Consider the following 21,733-nt stretch of genomic DNA (forward strand, 5'->3'; position numbering starts at 1 on the left):
TCTTTACAAACTAAATAACTGAAAATATTTTTTAATTATCATTCTATGAGATAACCGATTTTTCTCTTGATATCTTGTGTTAAATGAATGAATTTCAGTTGATTTCAAATAAAAAATGACACAACATTCAAATTAACTTTACTTATGTATATGGTAATAAGTTCATACCAAAAAGATGTAAATACCTTGCTATCAACTGTCGATTAATGACAATGAAACTTTGACCTAATTATCATTTATCCCTAAACCATTTAACACCTATGTATATATTTAAAAACCTATCTACCTTACAAGATATCATGGTATGCCATATTTTTTAGTTGATTACATTGAGAATCAGACAGAAACTCACCGAGATGATCGTTCAATTTCAGAATTACTATGACGAAAAAGTCTAAACTCTCAGATTAAGAGTCAGTCATTTAGATGTTTTGTGCACATGTCTAGACCTAGATTTCCTAGGTTCCTAGGTAAAAATCTATCGAGTGTTATTTGTTTTAGAAGAGCAGTAGAACACATACGCACAGATTTATTATTTAAGAATTGCAGAAAATAGATACGATCAGTAGGAAACATAATTATATCCTTGAATGGTAGCGCTCGAAGTTTCCTTCAATACTATTTTCATTCAAATATTGTCCACACGAAACTATTAATGATGGCAATAATAGTAATCGTAATGGCTGTAATGAAAAATACCTTTCGAAAGTCTCAGTAACATTATGAATATGGTTAAACAATTATCACGAATGGTTATCTTTTATCTTTTTTATACAAATCTTATTAAATGAAGACATTATGTAAGGTTATCATTTTTTTCTATTCGAAACACATCTGGTTTCTGTTTTATTACATAAACATTTTCGTTCGAAATTCATTTGAAAGTAAATTCATTCATGAGGCTCACATATCAAGTAGCACATTAATATCATCAACATCTAGTTACACTAGTTGTGTAAGCAAGTGAATAATATCATCTAGCTATTTGAATTAAATAAAAAATGTTGTACAGTTTTAGCTTGTAACTTAAAGCTATATCGAGGCAATACACACAAGATGCACATATGCCAACATGAGATTGATCAGTTACAGTTCTAAATAACAATGGAAAGATACAAATAAAACAACATCAAGTGAATTTCCCATTTACACAATCAAAATCAATTTAAAGAGATACAGATAGTTTATATGATGTTTTTAATGGAAAATTATAACATAAATGATCACTTCATTTTACCTTGTTCAAATGATAATAATTAATAGTTAACTAGATATGCCTATATTTCAATGTACATTAACACTGGAAACAGACAAACACACTAACACATACACATACATACACGCATCAATTTCTATATCAAATGTACAATATACGAACATTAATCTCTATGACAAATTCTCCCATTATGATTATTATTATTAATATTTTCTCAATTGAATTAAGAACAAAATGAAAACATAAAAATAAATAGTTTACATTTTCGAATAATCGATTTTTCTTTCTCTTTCTCTCTTTTTTCTGCCATGTGAAGTTAAGTAAAATGATTATTTATTTTGAAAACAAAAAAAAGAAGAAAAGAAAGAAATCACAGTAAACAAACAATTATTAATTATCATGAAATTCCATAAACAAAAAAGAGAGATCAGAATTTATTTATGTGCTCCCGTTAGTCGTTTCCTTGTTTTTCATTTATAAATTATATATATATATATATATATATATATATATATATATTCTCACAAAAACAAAACAATGGAGGCAATAATTAAGAAGTAAAAGGAATATAACGACGAGTGAATCTGTTCGATTCCGTTGTTTATATATATTTCATTGACCAATAGTTATGCATTCAGTCAGTCAGTAACAACATAGAACTTCTTACGTATGTAAATCAGTTCGAGTTATCATTATCACATTAGCACACAGATACAATTGTCGATTCAAATCCCATCGTAGTAGAGGTAGTAAGAGTATAAGGAGTAATCGGAAAGATTAGGGTTTGAAAATGTTATTCAAGGAGTGTGATCCAGTAAAATAAATTTGGAAAGAGAAAAAGAAAAAGACATGAATTCATACTCAAAGAAGAATAGCAACGGATGTGTTATTAATAAATTTTATATTACATATATATATATATATATATATATATATATATATATATATATATATATATATATATATGGTATGGATATAAATTAAAATGTGATAAATGAAATATAGAAAGTTGATTGCTAGTTCAATGATCAATACACCATATTAAGTATTTGTTTAAAGACATTATATATACATCGGTTTATGTGGATCATATTTCTAAGCCGAAAAAACCCAGTTACAAATCAGTAGGAAATGTATTCATTAGTTGAATAATGTAGAATATAGTGGGAATAAGCTCGAATGTATGACTACTGAGATGAGTCTATATTGGAAAATTTGAAAATTCATAATTTTCTTTTTTTACTTTAGAAATTTGTCAACTTCTGTGTTGGACAATGATTGGTTTTAGACTTGGGACTTAGTAAAAATCAGAAAGTTTAAAATTATTAACATTACTTTCAGTCACAATAACTTAACTGCTTAGTCACCTATTTGAGACCATTAATTTTTCTGACTAATATAATAAGATTTATAGTCTTCGAGTTTCTTGACACTTTTATTTTTACAGTAAAAGTTTTGTTATCAAACATGAACTGATTATTTCAGTATTACCGTTTGAGAGTTAACATTTACCAGGGTTGTGTTTAACTGATGAGAAACAGATGAAATGTCGTTAAACTACAGTTTAATTATGTTGACCACAAAACTAAAAGTCATTAAGTTGTCCCCAGGAAGATCCTCAATTGTGTACATATGAAAAGTCATAAAATAGGATGAATTTAACTGCTAACTTAACACTGATTGGATTCGCCTATCTTGTTGACTCATTCGAGGTTTGTTGGCTGGAGCATTCGTCTCTTTAGGTTCTACCACGTCAGGTGGGTCGATTATACAAAAAACAACAATAAATAAAGTCTAATATTTGAGAAGGAAAAACATTCATGCTGTAACATAAACTGAAATATTATACTGTTACAAGTTGCAAGTACCACTTTGCATGTACGAAAATGTATTTTCAAATACATGAGAAGTGACCTGAATATGGATAAATTACGCATCTATAATGACTTGAGAAATAGGTGTATTCATTTATTTGTATGCTGTAATAAATGCTAGTCAAAGATAATCACTCATTAGTGATTATCTCAAAATAGTAACAAGGGTTCCGCTTCTAAGTATTTACTCAACTGATTAATTGCTAAAAGAAAAATGCATTCACATAACGTCCATAAATAATATAGATTGTAATGTCTAGAAATTTTCATCACATTGTGACTAATATCTAGTTACCAATCAATAACCCAATTTAACAGTAGAGTAAAAGTGAAGTTAAACGTGTCGAGAGTGTGACAATAGCTCACTGATGACAAGTCTTATAAAATATAGTATATCACAAAAATAACTGAAATAGATTATATGGATTAATACCTTCCTTCTTAGTGGTCTGAATATATCCTGCTATCTTCGAGATATTAACATTCTATAACCCTGAAAACGGGTCTCGAAACAGAAAAAATGAAATTTGCACTATTCATTGAAGAACATAGAAACGCATTAAGATTTTAAATTCATTTTGTATTGTTTGTTGGAATCGTCCTATCGATGTTTAGGACTGTAATTGATCAGTATCTGATTGGCGTGTGTGCGTTCTGTTCGGATTGCCTTGATATTGCCTTAAGTCCCAAGCATTATAAGCTGAGATGATGGTGGCTAGCAGTGAAATCCAGGACGTGCGTTTCGTCCTATTTGGTACTCGTTATCTAGATGTACCTGCATCCCAGAGTTGATGTTTACTTCGGGACACGAAGCCAGTACCGTTTGTTTCAAACATCGTCGTGTTATCCACTTAACTACTGAATCTAGATAACCACTAGCCTGTGCAATGCGGTCCGAGTCCCAGAGTGAACATCAACTCTGGGATTCAGGTACATCCAGCCAACGAATCCCAAATAGGACGAAACTCGCCTCCTGGATTCCACTAATAGCTACCATCCATCTTAGCTCAAAAATCAAGATTTTATTCAACCTATAAAAACATTAAGATTCCACTGGTATGTGATGATGATTAGTTACTGAACATCATACACAAGTAATAGTGGAAATACGCAGATGAATTTCATACTGAATTACAACAAATGAATAATTCATGTTATATTAAACACATATTACATTGAATTAAAAGTAATGCAATTAATATACTGAATATATATATCACACTAAATCTAAACATGATCTCATGCCTTAGACTATCCTGACAATGATCATGGGTGAATATAATTAATGAATTCTAGTCAATTTTCTGATCAGATTAAACTTTATTATATATTACATCTTGCGTAGTTTACAGCTGATCAATATTCAACGAACTTATAGAATATAAAACAAATTTATTGCGTAATAATAAACAACTTTTTTGTAAATAGGGGAAACTTCCATTACATAATAAGTTGGTTGAATGTATATGTATCATAACAGTTAATATCATATCCACTCTTACTATTATTAGTTTAAGGTTATCAACTATACAAGCCCGGATATGAAAGAACAGATCATTGGTTGTAGCACTCTATTCAATTTTTCTATAACAGTTTTAAATTCTACACTCATTTACTTCAGTTTGGGTTAGTCGGATAGTAGCATAAGTAATCACATAAGCAGTGTGAACCAACATTTATTTAAATCAGTTTAGAGGTTGTGGAGATTGTTAAGTTTTTGATTGAAATCATGATTCAATTGAAGCTAGACCACCATGGAAAACCCGGAAGCACTGGACGCCCGTTTCGTCCTAGTATGGGACTCCTCAGCAGTGCTCATCCACGATCCCGCACCCCGCGAGATTTGAATTCAGGACCTATCAGTCTCGTGCCAGGCGCTTAACCCAACTAGACCACTGAGCTGGCATCCAACGGTGTTAATGTCTAACCTCAACCAATCCACGAAATTGCACGACCATCTTCCATTGTACTGCGGTGGACACCTGTTTCTGCCCGAGTAACATTTTGTTGATTATTTGTCTACTTTGCCTGGAACTTGAATCCAGGAATAATGTCCTTAGTCCCCATTGATAATTTGTCGGTACATTCAGTTGTTATACTTCAAAAAAGTTTATAATATTATTCGAATTTCATTTTAATTCCTCCTCACTGGTCAACATAGAAAGACTATTGTAATACCGGTTTTAATTAAATATTGATTTGAAATCATCGATTTAGTTTATTTTGAAATACTCTTTAATCACTTCTTGACATAGTTCTACGGATTTTAGACTCTTACAAAAATTACACTTAAGTGAAATCTCTTTTACTTCTGGAACTTTAGAGGTACGATATCAATTCCAATATTGAAACTCACAATTGATAACCAGGTCGTGCTGAGTCAAGGAAATTATTGAGGGATTATCTATCAATATATATATTTTTTACTATGTGATTGATCTGCATGAAGACTTTCGGCATAGATATTTCTTTCTAACGAGTTTTAAGTGTTGATGAAGTGTACTTTAAACAGCTCCTTCAAGTAGAATCTGTTTTGGTATGATAAGATTAAAGTGAAATGATGGCTTACATAACCTTGCCACTTTGAACCTGTTTCTAATGTATTTCGCATGTCCATCTCCATATGTCAGATGAAAGTTGAATTATAATACGCCTAAATCACTAATTGGTTGCTACAATTTCTAAAATGTTTTGTCATACTCCTGTGATGATTTGTATTTTGGTAGTTTTTTGAAGTGTGTCGGTTAATTTCTATTCGACGAATGAACTAGTGAATACATTTACAGTCAGCAGCAAAATAAAGAAGAATTTATTCCCCATAAACCCGATTCAACTAATATACAGTTTATTCTTCAAGGTGGTGTATGACAAATAATGACGGTACTACTATTATTTGGCTTCCTGATATAGTAATGAAAATGAACATTCTGTGTGCAGTATCTGCACTGCTTAGACTGAGAATTACTTGAGCGAAAACAAGGAAAGAAGAATACCAGATTATTTTTTGTATACTGTTTTATGGTCAGTGTTATGTTCTTATAGCCCTGTCAATTATCACGCGACTAAATCGCCGATCAAAACACCAACTTATACGATTCTGGCCCTGTACCAAACCAATAACGCGTTAACCAGCCTAGAGTTAATTCTGAGTCCTTATTGACTCTTCTTGCCATTCCCTGCCTGTTGAGTCCAGAACGCAATTTCAACTCCCACTGTATGAACCATGTATTTCAGATATAAATGTTTATCAAAACTTGTAATGAAGTCATATTTATAAAAGATGATAAGTAGTTGAGTAGAAATTGTGCTGATTTGAAGTTATCGGTAGAATTTCAGGTCTTTAATCTTAATGAACTATATTACATGAACTACTAGTTTGGACGAACTGTGAAAGTGTGTTAGTGTTCATAAGGAACTGACATAATTTTTAGAATTATTGGATAACAAAACTGTATACCTACGTAATCCTGGTATTAGACTCTTTAACAGTGTGCACTAACAAATACACTATGGATCAAACCAAGAACACTTATGTTTTACAATAAGCGCGTTAATTTTAAATCAATAGAATGAAATAAGTAGGTCCATTTGAGATATCTATCAATAGACAAAATATGTAGTCCTTATGATCTATATGGAAAATAAACTTGACTAAAAAAGCAAGCTTATTTATCAAAGGTAGGCGATTACTGGTTAACATATAGATGTATATTTGAATTTAATTACATCATGGTTTATCCTCGTTAACCAACGACTAACTAAGTGATGCAACCACAAAGTAGAATACAATAAACATGTATTACGCTACTGAAATAAGTTGAAGAAGTGAAGTAACTTGAAAGTTTAAAATAAGTTGTCATTTAAAAATCCGACTAAGAAATATTTTTCTTAACCTGTTTGAATAAATGAGAATATGAAAGGTGAATAGGTAGTTCTTCTTACTTCGATTAAGTGTGAAATTAAAATTAGATTTTAAGCAGAACGTTTAACTTAAGGTATTCTCGTAGCTTTTGCTCTGATTAGTCGCATTTTTGAGAATGAAATTAGACACCATCATTTTTGAGAAATGGAGTCTGAGCAACACTGGTTCCAAATTTAACACCAATAATTCATTGATCAAAGTTCAAGGTTAATTTTTAGAACAGATAACCTTTTCTTCGAATGTATCCTAAGTGAATATCAATAATAAACATGGCTCTATTTAATACAGAACAAATTTTATAATGTGGAATTTTTCAAAAGCAGATATTACCAACAAATCTGAATAATTGTCGCTTTGTTAAGTTTTATTCTTGTATTACTTACCTACTTTCGCCAGTTACCCCCAAAGGAGCATAGGCCGTCGAACAGCATTCTCCAACCCGCTCTGTCCTGGGCCTTCCATTCCAGTTCTGTTCAAATTTTGTTCATTTTTCTCGCGTCTGTTCCCATTTCTCGGCATGATGTGTTCCTTGATATTCCTCTTTTCCTTTGACCTTGAGGATTTCATGTGAGGGCTTGTCTTGTGACACAGTTCCGTGCTTTCCTCAATGTGTGTCCTATCCACTTCCAGCGCTTCTTCCTAATTTCTTCCACTGGGATCTGGTTTGTTCTCTCCCATAGTAGGCTGTTGCTGATAGTGTCTGGCTAACGGATCCGAAGTATTTTGTGTAGACAACTGTTAATAAACACTTGTATCTTCTGGGAGATGGCTTTCGTAATTCTCCAGGTTTCCGCCCCATACAGTAGAACTGTCTTGACATTTGTATTGAAAATCCTGACCTTGGTGTTGGCTGACAGTTGTTTTGAGTTCCAGATGTTCTTCATTTGTAAATATGCTACTTTTGCTTTGCCGATCTACGCCTTCACATCTGCATCAGATCCACTGTGTTCATCAATGATGCTGTCCAAATATGTAAAGGTTTTTACATCTTCCAAATCATCTCCGTCAAGTGTGATTCGATTGTTGCATGCTGTTTTGTATCAGAGAACCTTGCTTTTCCCTTTGTGTATGTCGAGACCTACTGCTGTTAAGGCTGCCATCACACTGTTCGTCTTCTCCTGCATTTGTTTTTGCGTGTGCGATAGAAGAGACAGGTCATCTGCGAAGTTTAGATCGTCGAACTGCATTCTAGCTGTCCACTGTATCCCATGCTTCCCCTCATATGTTGACATCTTCATGATCCAGTTGATCACCAGGAGAAAGAGAAAGGGTGAGAGTGAGCAACCTTGCATGACACCGGTCTTTACCTCGAACGAGTTTGTCACTTATCCTCCATGCACGATTTTCAGTTTATTCTTGTATGTCGAGACATTATTTCCTTTACCTTGAATTCTGTTTGACCTACAGTAAGTTCTTTTTATGACAGTAATTTAAAGCGTTTTAAAGTTGATGCAGTGAGATACAAACCAATATTATAGATGATATTAACTTACACAACTATTCCAAGTAAATTCCCTATTTCCTGTATCACTATAGATAATCAATTTTGCGAAAAATACATGTTTTTAAAAGGTTTGTGATTGAATGATCAACTCAAAATAATTGTTCGTAAATCTACTGATAATATTTTATTCACAGTATCTTGCAATAGACTAATATTGTAACTTATTATTTTTCGCTTAAAAATAGCATTCATAAGATTGACCGGGTATCTAAGCCACAAGTTAACAACCTACTGAACTCCGAACCATTACCACCAAATGACAAGATTAATCTAAAGTATAAGACAACTGATCAAAGTTTGGCCATAGGATGGAAACAAATGCAATATGATCAAATCTCTAATGTTCATAGCCCATTTATCGATGCCCAACGGCGTCCACGTTTAGGAGATTGTGTTAGTAAAGTTACAGAATCATCAAAGATGGATTTTACACTGAATACTGGGGTAGCTCCTCAAGATACAAGTGTGCCTGTTACTACCTCAACACATTTCAGTGTAAGCTTTGAGAGTCCTTTGGAAGCTTCCTCGTTAGGAGCACGACTTAGTCCTGTTGGTAGTAGTTGTTGGTCATCTGAACAACATATCTCACCAGATTTGACATCACTTATGAGTAGTAGCACAAATTCTGTATCTGCTGGGATATCGTTAAGTTCGGGTCGTCAGCATGCTCTGAAATCATTACTCCACAGGCAGCCATCAGCTGGAACAGGATGTTCTGGTGGTACTTTGTCAACAGAAGCTGGACAATTACAATCTGCCTCAAATTCTGTTCGTTCTGCTCCTTTATGTGCTAGCCAAGTGACCAAGTCGAAGTGGAACAAACAAATGGGAATAAATAAGAATGCAAATTTACAACATTTTGCACCACCTCCACCGTCATTAGTAATCAGTGATCCAGAAGAGGAAATGCACAATAAACGTTTACAATTGTAAGTATAATTTATTTTAAATCTTTAAAAGTATTGTTATTTTCTATAATATATTTGTGGGACAATCCTTATTGACCACTGATGATACACTTAAACTGAAGAAACCAAACATTTTTATTCAGGGTTAATATATTAACTGTTATTATTTAGGTTAATGATTTGCAGCAAGAATTAGGGTCTGAGTGTACATACATAAACCCTAATACTAAATCCTAAACCACACTAAATCAGCGTGTTGACGTGCCTCTATAGCAGAAGTATCAACAGTATCATTGGTAATAAAAATATTAGACAGACAATATGATCGGAGAACAAGGAATAAATTCGCCGAATAAAAAGTATGAAACAAATTTAATGCTCCATATCAAATTGAAGACAAAGAGTGAATCTATCTGCGTCATTGCGAGAGATTCTGAACCATGTCATTTAACATCTCCAAACATTGATTACGATAAATGTCCGGACACCAACCTGGTTATCTAAACTTACGTACATGCCTCAGACTAACAATTAATGACTTCATAATCTGATGCTACGTTTTGGTTTGATCGCCTCTAGCTTTCTACTGATCTACTTGTATACGAGCAAACAATATTAGAATTATACAGAATTTGAAACATACTCGATTCCGCAGTACATGTGTTAAAATTGGAAAGATACAGAGAAGATTAGCATGGTCCCTGCGCAAGGATGACACGCAAAATCGTGAAGCGTTCCATATTAGTCTCTGACCAAGAAAATATTAGAATTGGCTAAACTGGTCATTAAATGAAAGTGAATATTGTATATGTTTCATTTCTTAATGTTGGATGAAATAAATCAGCCAAACAGTCCATTCGAATAACTACACTAAGTTACTTGATTTGACTTCGAGTTGGTCGGTTTTAAACATATTTAGGTAAGGCAAATACGACAACTTAAAACTGTATCGCACATATCAAAACAGGATTTTATACATTACATTTATATCTGATATTGCCAAACAAAACTTTTAATGTAACGAAGAGGAAATGGTGGATCAGTTTCAAAGTTGAATTTGACTTTGTCAACAAAAAAAAATCAACAAAACTAACATGGAGACTTGAATTCATCATTTGAATCTTATAACCTATACTGTAGTCAATTTTGGAAAGTTTGAAAAGGAACATGGCGGGAAAAAAGGATAAAACCAACTATTTTGATGTTCTTATTATCTATTCTTGTACAGAATAATCCAAGCATTTTCATGACCTAAACATAAATGACAAATGAATAGGATAATAAAAATAATACACTATACAATGGAAAAGGAAGTAAATTGTACATTTTTGAAGGATAACATTTATAAACATTAACCAGCTCAAGTTTGTGCATTGTTCTGAGATGTTCATCATTTATCCCTCCCCTTGCAACAGTTCTGAATTAGTTCATGTTCCTTTCTTTTCATATGTATTAATTGTAACTGATATTACTTTTTATTCTATTCTGATATCTATTTACCATTTTTAGCCTACCTATACTATGAATTAAAATATTAAATGAGAATAAACAGATGAATGAAATATGAATCATGGTTGGTTTAGTTCAACAGTGCTATTAGAGAGTAAATCAGAGAAAACTATTAGTTCAGTAATTATTGGAAATGTTTAGCAAAGTGCACAACTACTATTTTGATGTGCTCTATTAGATGAGAATAAATAAGAAATGAACAAAATTGTGACTCTACCTTGATGGCTCGTATAACTTAATAAATGAACTATGGAGACACCTTTAAGTGTGATTTAATGGTTTGGCTAATTGTCTTTGTAGTTTTGGACATGGACTTTACTGTATGCTTTTACGGTTGTTAATAGACAGCTTGAAATTCTGCTAGAGCATCGGTCAAAAAGTTATTCAAGCTATTTATAGAATTCACATGAAGAAACTAAAGAGTACTGTACAGGTGTTTCACTTTAGTTGATGACTCCGTAGTATAGCCATGTAGCCATAACAATATATGTCAAATGTAAATTGAAATCATCAGTATGGGGTTGTGGAGATTGTTGAGTTTTTGATTGAGATCATGAGTTGATCAATGTTAGACCACTATTGAGACAGTTACCTACCAAAGACAATGAAAAATAGTCGCGCTATTTCGTCCATTGGTTGAAATCAAACATCAACACAGTTGTATGCCGGTTCAGTGGTCTAGATGTTAAGCGCTCGCACGCCAAACCGAATGTCCTGGGTTCTAATCGTGGGTGCGTACTGCCGAAGAATTCCATAGTAGAACGAAACGGTCATCTAATGGTTTCAAGCTTTTAATAGTGGTCTAACAATGAACCATTCATGATCTCAAATAAAATAGAATCTTCAAGTCTCTTATCAAGAGCATAATGATTAAATGTTCCATTTTTTATTCAAATTTTAATCAATTCACGACATAATGAAGTATACTGATGAGATGTAAATATACTAATACTAAACAGTTCAACATGATTCTTAATAGACAGCTAGACAATGTTGATTTATGAGGAAAGTGATTATCGAATTTAACTACTGACTTGAAATAATTTAACTATCAGATAATAGATTAGAACCCTGTTTTTTTTTTATTTTTAAAAGAAGTTTGTATGATTGTGATTATGATGACCAAGTAATTAAAATGGGTAAAATAAATGATTAAAGTATTGATCAATTGAGAATATACAATACTATGATGTAACTAAGTGATAACTGTTTATAAGACTGGATTATTTAATCAAACAATCAAAAGAACAATGATCAAAGATAAGAATATTAGCCATATGAATAGATTTATCATAATAGTAATAAATTAACATAATTCTACTCTAAATGATAAACATAAGAATATGAATGATTAGAAGTCATTTAAAGTAATAAACAATTGAATATGTAGGTCAACTAAATGTCAATGAAATGATAATTTAATTATTAAAATCAATTATTGCCTGATATGTTACTTGTTAAGGAATCGGAAATTTTAAATATCCATTTCAGAGTGTATATAAATTTACTTTCTTGCTTGAAAACGTTTTACCTTAAACGTAGGTAATTAAATTATCCTTAAGTGATAGATATGAATTGGATAGGATAGAAAAACGTTTGTTTACCTTTTAACAAATCTCTGAGCCAAGTTAAAAAATTATTCTTTTCAATGGTTAAGATCATGAGTCAGTTGAAGCTAGACCACCATGGAAAACCTGTAAGCACTAGACGGTCGTTTCGTCCTATCGTGGGACTCCTCAGCAGTGCGCATTCACGACCTCGCCCCTTGCGACATTCGAACCCAGGACCTACTGGTTTCGCGCTCGCGCGCGTGTCGCTCAATTTTGTGGATCAGTTGAGTTTAAACATTAACACTGTTGGATGCCGGCTCAGTGGTCTAGTGATCAAGCGCTCTCGCGCAAGACTGATAGGTTCTGAGTTCGAATCTCGCAGGGTGCGGGATCGTGGATGCACACTGCTAAGGAGTCCCACAATAACACGAAACGGCCTTCTAGTGCTTCCTGGTTTTCCATGGTGGTCTAGCTTCAATTGACTCATGATCTTAAGCATTGAAATTACTATAATATCCACAAAACCCATCTGATATTAATTATTCTTTTCTTGTTGATGTTCACATGTTAATCATAATCGGTGGTCAGAAATATTAAGTGACATGGTTTTGTTATAGATTATTACATTGTCTATCACTACAGTTTCACATTCAATATTGTTTCATACTTCTTGTGCATTAATTTGCTCCTTGTTTTCAGATCGTTCGGACCACTTTTGCTTATTCTCTATTTATTTTATCAACTTTGTTTGATTGTGTTAAGGCAGGTAGTAACTTGTTGTAATGCAAATCTGTACCAGGTTGCACATTAGGTATGACTGAATATGTAAAGTGGTGGTTTGAGGTCGTCGACAGAAAGCCCTGGACATAGTCTTCGTGCTATTCGGTACTCATCAGCAAGGTGTACCTGTAATATTGAGGGAACTGATCTTTCCTGTGGATTCGACCCCATGTCATCCAACTTCACAGTCAGAGACGTTATCAATGAGCTATCTGGGCCGCAACTGACCTCCTGTAGGATTAAGATACATTTACAATTGAGTGATCATTGGATTGTGACCAATGTCATGTTTGTCAGGTCCTTCTTCATGATGATCAAATTCTATCGATCAAGTTGCAACGTAGCCACTAGTCTAGGTGATTCGACGTCATGTATACTATGTTGAGATGTAAGGTGGCTGTTAGAAGTAGTCAACAGGAAACATGTTATGATTTTTCATAAAAATAACCTTTATACTATATAAAATTTTTCACAATAAACTTTACCAGTTATAAGAAATTGTTTTTCACGTTCAAGATATGTTCTAGCTATTCGATGTATTGCCTATCCACTTCTTAACGCCAATACTACTGGTCAAAATAGAAGATATCTACGAGTAACAAAAGATTATTTGAATATTTTGAAGGAACGTTTTCAGGTAGGTTATTGTTTATTAATTCTATTTCTGATTTGTATTAACAACTTGCTTGAGTAACAATTAACTTTACACTGACAGATCAAGTGTTATTTGCTTTTATAATTTCTTCGTCATTCAGAATAGTCTAGAAATGTTACCATTCAAACAATTTGAATTATGTTTTATTAAGCTGGATATAATTTATCCTCTTGGTTTTTCAGCATACTATAGTTTATTCAGTGAAAAATCCTTTGTGATATTATTTGTATTTGCTTATCTTACTATGATATAATGGTTTGTTGATTGTACCATTGTGGTGCGTGCTACTTATATTGACATAAGTAGTATATAACGCGAGTCAGGAATGTAATGTCTGGCAGCAGAAGATTGGGAAGATCAAGAAAGGAAGAACGGAAATAGAAAGCAATTAGTATAGAAATTCAAAAAAAAACAATGAAGTCCGAGACAATTACTGAACATTTTGCAAATTAGGTATTATAGTATGGTTTTTCTATTTTACCAAGTAAATCGCATTTCGTCCTATTTGGGACGTTTGGGTCATTTGAAGTATAAACGATTAAAAATATACTAAATATGTAGATTTCACAAATACGTTCCTTCTCTTTAGTGTTTCACATCAGTTGAAACTATCATATATTCAAATTGAATAAAATCTAACTCTAGCCTCAGTTGACTCATGATCTCAATTGTTGGAATTACTACAATCTCCGCAAAATCCCTTCTGATACTAATCAACATATGCTCACTAGGGACTGGCTTTAAGAGATATAACCTGGAGTTCTAGTGAGAAGCAGTGACCAGTGGAGTTTAACCGGGTCAGTTGTGAGATAGTAACTCACTAATGACAATGATGGATATGTCGCTCAATTTCGAAGATCAGTTGAACTTGAACATTAACACCGTTGGATGCCGGCTCAGTGGTCTAGTGGTCAAGCGCTCCCGTGCGAGACTGATAGGTCCTGGGTTCGAATCCAGCGAGGCAGGATCGTGGATGCGCACTGATGAGGAGTCCCGCAATAGAACGAAACGGGCGTCCAGTGCTTCCAGGTTTTCCATGGTGGTCTAGCTTCAATTGACTCATGATCTCAACTATTGAACTATTGGACCAAACCATCCAGCTCAGAGAACAAAACTCCATTAAAATCATCCACCTGAGCTACAAATCTTCACTATCTAAAAAAATTCTTTAATTCTAAGTAATGCAAAGAAAGTGAAATATTTTGGATGAGATTCCATTGAAACATTAGTGTCTTGAAAACGTAAATAGTAGTTCTTCTTTTAAGATTAATACTGTTAAAAGTCTAATGGAATATCTTTCGACAACATGAAAAATAGTATTAAACGGAATGCACCCATTAAAACATTAAATAAGAAAGATTAGTTCAGCGAAGTGTTCTCTTTTCGTCGAATTCATTTTCAAAGCTGTACAATCGCAAATACATATACTTATTTTTACAGGATGATAACAATACTGATAATAAACTTGTTATACATGGTGAGAGCGAGGTTAAATAAACAATGGTAATCATCAGCGTCATAGCATTATTATTTCATTGTGATCTTTACGTTATGCATGCTATTAAAAAATTTTTTTTAGTGTATTGTTTCTTATATCAAGTAACCAAGCCTTTTAAGTCTTTTCAAGGTTTCATTGATTTATGTGAATTTATGTTCTCTTTGTTTAAGTTGTACTTACGTGGAGAGTTAGCAATTAGTAGTGATGATGCATTTCATACTGCTGTCAATGAATTTTTTGAAGCTGTTCTTAATAGTGATCGTCTTTTAAATATGGTTAAATCGGGAAGTTGTTCAATGTATGATATTCGAGAAATTTTTATTGCAAATATTGAAAAACAAGTAAGTAATTTATGGAAAAGTTTATATTATTCTACTTAATTAAGTGTTAAGTATTTTAGTCAGTAGCATTTATTTTAATGTTGAAAGGATAAAATAAGAGGCTTCTTTTATAACTTATACTTTTCAACCATACTTGTTGGTATTGTGGTGTATTCTACTTATGTCGACAGATCACCATTGAAAACCTGGCCGTTTTGTTCTAGTATGGGACTCCTCAGCAGTGTGCATCGACGATCTTGCATGAGATATTCGAACCCAGGATCTTCAATCTTGCGCGCGAATGCATAGCCTTTTTGATTGGAAAATATCAACTTATTTAGAGAATCATTACTAAATAAACTGAGAAGTTAGCATACTAATATTTAACAATATATACAGACAGAAATAATTTAAAAAAAAGCATTACTTAACTAATAGTATCATGTATACTGATATCTGATGTAAAAATTTAAATACATTTGAAATTCTGTAATAAAAGCGAGAATTACTGTACATTGATTGGTGGCGCAAAACTATGAGGACATTGGAAGTCGATGATTTAAAGACTAATTAGGGTGTGCGGAGTTCTTCTTGACAAAGCTTTTATATTAACAGTTATCTAACAGTACTAGGAAATATTCAGACAAAATAATTAACTACCGAGCTGTTAGTTAACTGATTACACTTAGGAATTTGAACTGTTTTCAAATTCCATATAAAATAAGCGTTCGTACGCGACACCGAAAGTCTTTGGTTTGAGTCCCGAATCCGGGATCGTGGATACGCACTGGTAAATAGTCTTATACTAGGATGAAACAGCCATCCAGTGCATCCAGGTGTTCAGTGATGATCTAGCTTACATCGACTCATGAATTCAACTGTTAAAATCAAAAATGTATTTTTCTACTAAAAAGTCCTTCAAATATTAAATATATTTGGCTAAGAAATGTAATGGAATAAAAAAATTCACTTGGTATTGTTTGGCTTGTATCTTCCCATTGAGGTTTAAGACTGCAATACAAAAATGTTTACAGAAAGTATTTTTAAAATACGTGTGATATTGAATTGAGCAGGCTGAAACTTATTCTTTATGAACGATTCTTAGAAACACTTAGGAATATCATATAATTACCTACGTAGTTTAAGATGCGGCATTATCAGTCAAAGCTTCTTGAATTCTTAGTTGTCAGGTACCGGGTTATAGGATTTGTGAATATCCATTTCTGACTTTCACAACTGTATTTGATCAGTTTTTACGGGAAAATGTTTGTTCTGAAGAAATATCTGGTTGCTAAAAAAAGATTTTGGGTGTTTGGACTCAATGGCTTAGTCAATAACACACTGATGTTTAGAACAATGGACACTAGATCTGAGTCTTATCAATACAGGGATCCAAATACTTCTAACTAACAAATTTCAAAAAGGACGGATCGAGTATCTTGAATTTCAGTAATAAATCTAATACTAACGTGCGAAAACTTCTCATAAATATTCACTTGGAATAGTGAATAAATCTTAAATGAAAACCTATGATAAGTTTGAAGTTCAGCTATCAGTCTAATGCTTGTTCCTATATCTCACTTGACTTCTATGAAGCCAATTAAATATGTTTACCAAATCAATCCTTAATTAGCTAGACTAACAAGATGTCTTTTTGATTGTTAATTTGAAAAAAGAATTAGTTATTATATAAACTTTTTGGTAAAACTTCATTATTTTTTTATCAGTTTCAAGGTATTCAACCAGTTGAAGGTTTATCTAAAGAAAGTGTATTAAGTGCATGGAAAATTAAATTTGATCAAATATGTCGTGGTGGTGAAGGACCATGTCCTGAAGCAATGAAATTAGCTGTTCCACAACCAGAACCAATAGCATTATCTAATGAACAATTATATGAATTATTAATGCGTACTTTAACCATTGAAAAGTATGAACATCAAATTTTATATAATGCATGTCAAGTAAGTTAAATCTATGTAATTGCTTTTAAAGAATATCTGTTTTAAGTAGTTTGATAGCATAACTTCATATATGAATATAATGATTGTTGAGGAAAAAATAAGTTTTGCAAAGATCTTAAGTGCTAAAGAAGTCAAATAGTTTAAACAAACTGAACAAGAGATGTAATTTAATTTTCTCTTAATTAATTGAAGTCTTGGAATGAAAATATCCAATGGGAAAGTGTGAGCTTCATTGTTATTTACGAGTTTATCTAAATGATAGTTGGCGACATGTACACACCTATGTTAATATCTTCTAAACAAATATTTATGACCATATAGCAAATATGTACAGTGAACATTGAGGTTGATGAAACTAACTTTTCAGAATCTCTATAAAATAAACGACACTGTACTGGTTATAGATTATCTTTCAACATTTATATCACAATGATTGATATTTAAGTAGAGATCAATGTCATCTTTGTCGATTGTTTTTTAGTGCTAATCAAATCGTATTCACCATTTTGTAATGTCATCACAAGTTCAAGTGAGCTAACTTTGAGTGTACCGTATTCAAATGTGAGGTGTTTGGAGGAAGTCGCAGAGAACCCTTGACCCAAGTTTTGTTCTATTAGGGACTCATAAGAAAAGGAGACCTAAAATATAGAGGAGGCTGGTATTTCCTGGTTGATTCTAATCAGAACACTGCCAGCACTATGGATTAAAGAAATATAAAGTTAGTTTCAGCCTGAATAGCTCAGTTGTGATACCTCAGAATTTGAAACTGTATGACGTGGATTCGAAATCTATCAAGCAAATTTAGTTACACCGAAATTAAAAGTACACCTTACCGAAAAGTTTTAACTAATTTAGAGCTTAGGTTCACAGTTTCATGAGTAGTTTAGAAGTAGTTTACATTTAGACTTTTATATGGTTCAAACATTTAGAACTATTAAATACAAGTATTTAAACAGTTAACAAAATTGGTAATAGACACATTTTTCTAGTAAATATTTATGGTTATATATTACCTTTAGGTTCTGAAAATTGATGCTATTAAGGTAATATATCGAGTGATGACAAGTAAAATACTTTTCTATCTAATCTAATCAAAAATTTTCTCACGACTATTTAATTCGTCTTTGATTTATGACGGTTATGGGTAAATATATACGATCTCCAGTTGGCGATATTCACAATTAGATCGTTCACCAGACAAACATTCATCACCACCTAATGTACATATTTGAACTTTTGCATCAATTCAAAAGTAGTTTTGAATATTTAGATCATATCCAGTTATGGTTGAATGTCAGCAAAATCACAGTATTCCGGTAGACATATGACTTCCATAAAAGTAGACAGACAAACTTGTCAACCACTTTCCGTTTTATCAAAACCGAAACCGTTCAGTTTAATGAGACACTTTCCTCATTTCAAGCTTAGATTGTAAACGTATGACTACATGTAACTAAAATGGAATTACTTCAATTCGACATGATTGCTGGTAATATCTGTAAATGTATATTTGAAAGAATATAATAGTGTTATATTATGATACAAACTATTAACCCTTCACGTTATTGTAACCAACATTGTACAACTATAAACTGTTATTAATTTCATAAATCCAACATACATTACTCACTTTCATTTTATTTAGTAGTATATAAAAATAAACTTTAAAATGAATAAATCTGTTGCATTTTCTTATATTGTCTACTCTTAAATTATATATAGCTTGATAATATGGATGAACAAGCGTCTCAAATCAAAAGAGAACTATCAGAACGTTTAATACAAATTGACAAAATGTATAAAGTGAGTGGTTAAAGTTACATAAATAACTGCTTTTTAGTTATCAGAATGAGGGTCTGTGGAGATCGTATTAACTTTAATAGTTGAATTCATGAGTCGATCTATTATACACCGACGTCGAAAACCTGGAAGCACTGGACAACCGTTTCGTCACAGTATGGAACGACTCAGCTGTGCGCATACACGGTCCAGCACGTGGGACTCGAACCGAGGACCTTCAGTCCCGCGCTCCAACGCTTAAACCCTAGACCACTGAGCTGGCAACCAAAGGCCTTAATATCTAACGCATGTGCTCACTAGTGACTAGCTTCAAGACAGATTTTGTGGAGTTCTAGTGAGAAGCTGTGACTAGTGAAGTCCAATCCGTGTCGTGTGGAGACAATTATCCACTTCGGACAATAGGTGAAGGGTTGTGCAAGATCATGGACTGACTGAACTTAGACATTAACACCGCTAAGTGCCAGCTCAGTATTCTTTGATTGTTTTTTAATGCACTTAGTAAATTGTAAATTATTCGTGATGTTTATTAAATTTCATTTCATTTTGTTAGTTATAAATGAAAATGTATAAATTTTCTCGTGAGAAAGTAATATCTAATATAGGTAGAAACTAGTTCATGTATTAGGAAGGGGTCACTGACATTCTGGATAAGTTCTTCATAGTTATCAAATAAAACACTGATTACGATCATTATACTGGTTGTAAGATGAATGTGGGAACATTTCTTTATTTTGGGAAAGCTAGCACCAGCAACGATAAGAAAAATCTAAACTTTACTGAAATTCAAGATAATTACGTGGCATTAGTCAGTATTACACCTGTGTTGGAATTTCACAATACGTCAACAGGATAGTGGTATAATTTGTGATTATATTCTGCATAAATATAAAAATGAACTCTATTAACTGATAGAAATCTATCTTGATTGAATTTCTTTCAATGTACCATGTGTTCGACTAAGTATTATTTGTGTTCGTTTATTTGTTTATTGTACGATCTTCACCTGATTCATTTCTTCACAGTATGATTGTTACATTTATGTTTCACCTGATATTATATTATCATACATGTCTTTAAGTTATATAGATGCTTAAGTTGAGACTTCCATATATTCAGCATTAGAATATACCTTGTTCTTCACATCCTTCTATATTTTACCAACTGATATTTAAAGAAATTTCGGATTATATATTTTAAAATAAGTGTCAATAGAGTGTTGTAACCAATCTCTGAAGAAAACACAATAATAGCTTGATAGAACTATTTATTATTCACATTAAAAATACACTCTATTTTTTCCCCTGTGATTAGTTTTGTGTGCTGTGGTGTATAAAAGTTTACTAACTTAGTTTGTTTGATTGATAAAGGAACGTTCATTTCCTAAAATGGTACATAAAGAAATGGAGATGCAGTATATTGAAGAAGAAAAACTCAGAGTGAATGGATTAATGAGACGTCTAGATTCGATACCAGCTCTTAAAACACATTCCACAGGTGTGAATCCAGCTCATAGACATTTAAGAAAACATCCTATAAAAACAATTTTATCTAATTGGCACACTGCTGGGACAAGTAGAAGTAACAGATCTGTACGTGATACTGGTTCCGTAACTGATCTTTGGTCACGACAACTGGAGATGGATTCATCAAGATCATCTTTATCAATTACAGATGATTTACATTTAATGAGTGAAGGTATTCAACCCTCTTCAATGTTTCTAACTCATGAAATTTCGAGGGAGGCTATGCAGGTTTCTTCAACAATTGAAGTAAGTAATATGGCATATTTATACATTATTCGTTTAAAGCCATCCACGTGTTGTTGTACCTTCTGCTGTGGTTCTATCGCTTTTCTTCAGGAAAACTTTGAGTGGATACAAATAGTTCACCACTAAACGAATGTTAAATTATCCAAGATATAGTAATATGTGAATAAAGTTACTACGCATAAATACTCTACTGTCCATTGGCTTAAGGCAATTTTCCTTATTACTTGAAGCTGCCTCTTCTTAGAAATGATGTATATGTAAGGTGGATTTCTTAGAAATGATCATAATTTATGGATCAAATTACACTAAAATCACTAGTTACTCAATAAAACCCTGATTAATTCAACTGATGGCTATTAATAAATTATTAAAATTTATCTAAGAATAATTTATTTAATGATCCTACAATTTTCGAAATTTACACATATTATAACGACCGTTGGATTCGATCCATTGGATACGTATCA

At 32.6% G+C, this 21,733-nt stretch overlaps 1 protein-coding gene across 1 annotated transcript in view; it reads left to right on the forward strand.

Annotated features, from left to right (window-relative positions):
- CADPS2_2 (Ca -dependent secretion activator) overlaps positions 1-21,733 on the forward strand; it is an 88,370-nt gene that overhangs the window by 14,318 nt on the left and 52,319 nt on the right. The window contains exons 2-7 of the mRNA XM_051219230.1: positions 8,702-9,445; positions 13,780-13,900; positions 15,587-15,757; positions 17,464-17,697; positions 19,420-19,500; positions 20,865-21,266. Of these exons, the coding sequence (XP_051068353.1) occupies positions 8,702-9,445; positions 13,780-13,900; positions 15,587-15,757; positions 17,464-17,697; positions 19,420-19,500; positions 20,865-21,266 (1,753 nt within the window). The remainder of the gene's footprint in view (positions 1-8,701; positions 9,446-13,779; positions 13,901-15,586; positions 15,758-17,463; positions 17,698-19,419; positions 19,501-20,864; positions 21,267-21,733) is intronic.

This window comes from Schistosoma haematobium, chromosome 2, assembly GCF_000699445.3.
Source record: "Schistosoma haematobium chromosome 2, whole genome shotgun sequence".
Classification (NCBI taxonomy): domain Eukaryota; kingdom Metazoa; phylum Platyhelminthes; class Trematoda; order Strigeidida; family Schistosomatidae; genus Schistosoma; species Schistosoma haematobium.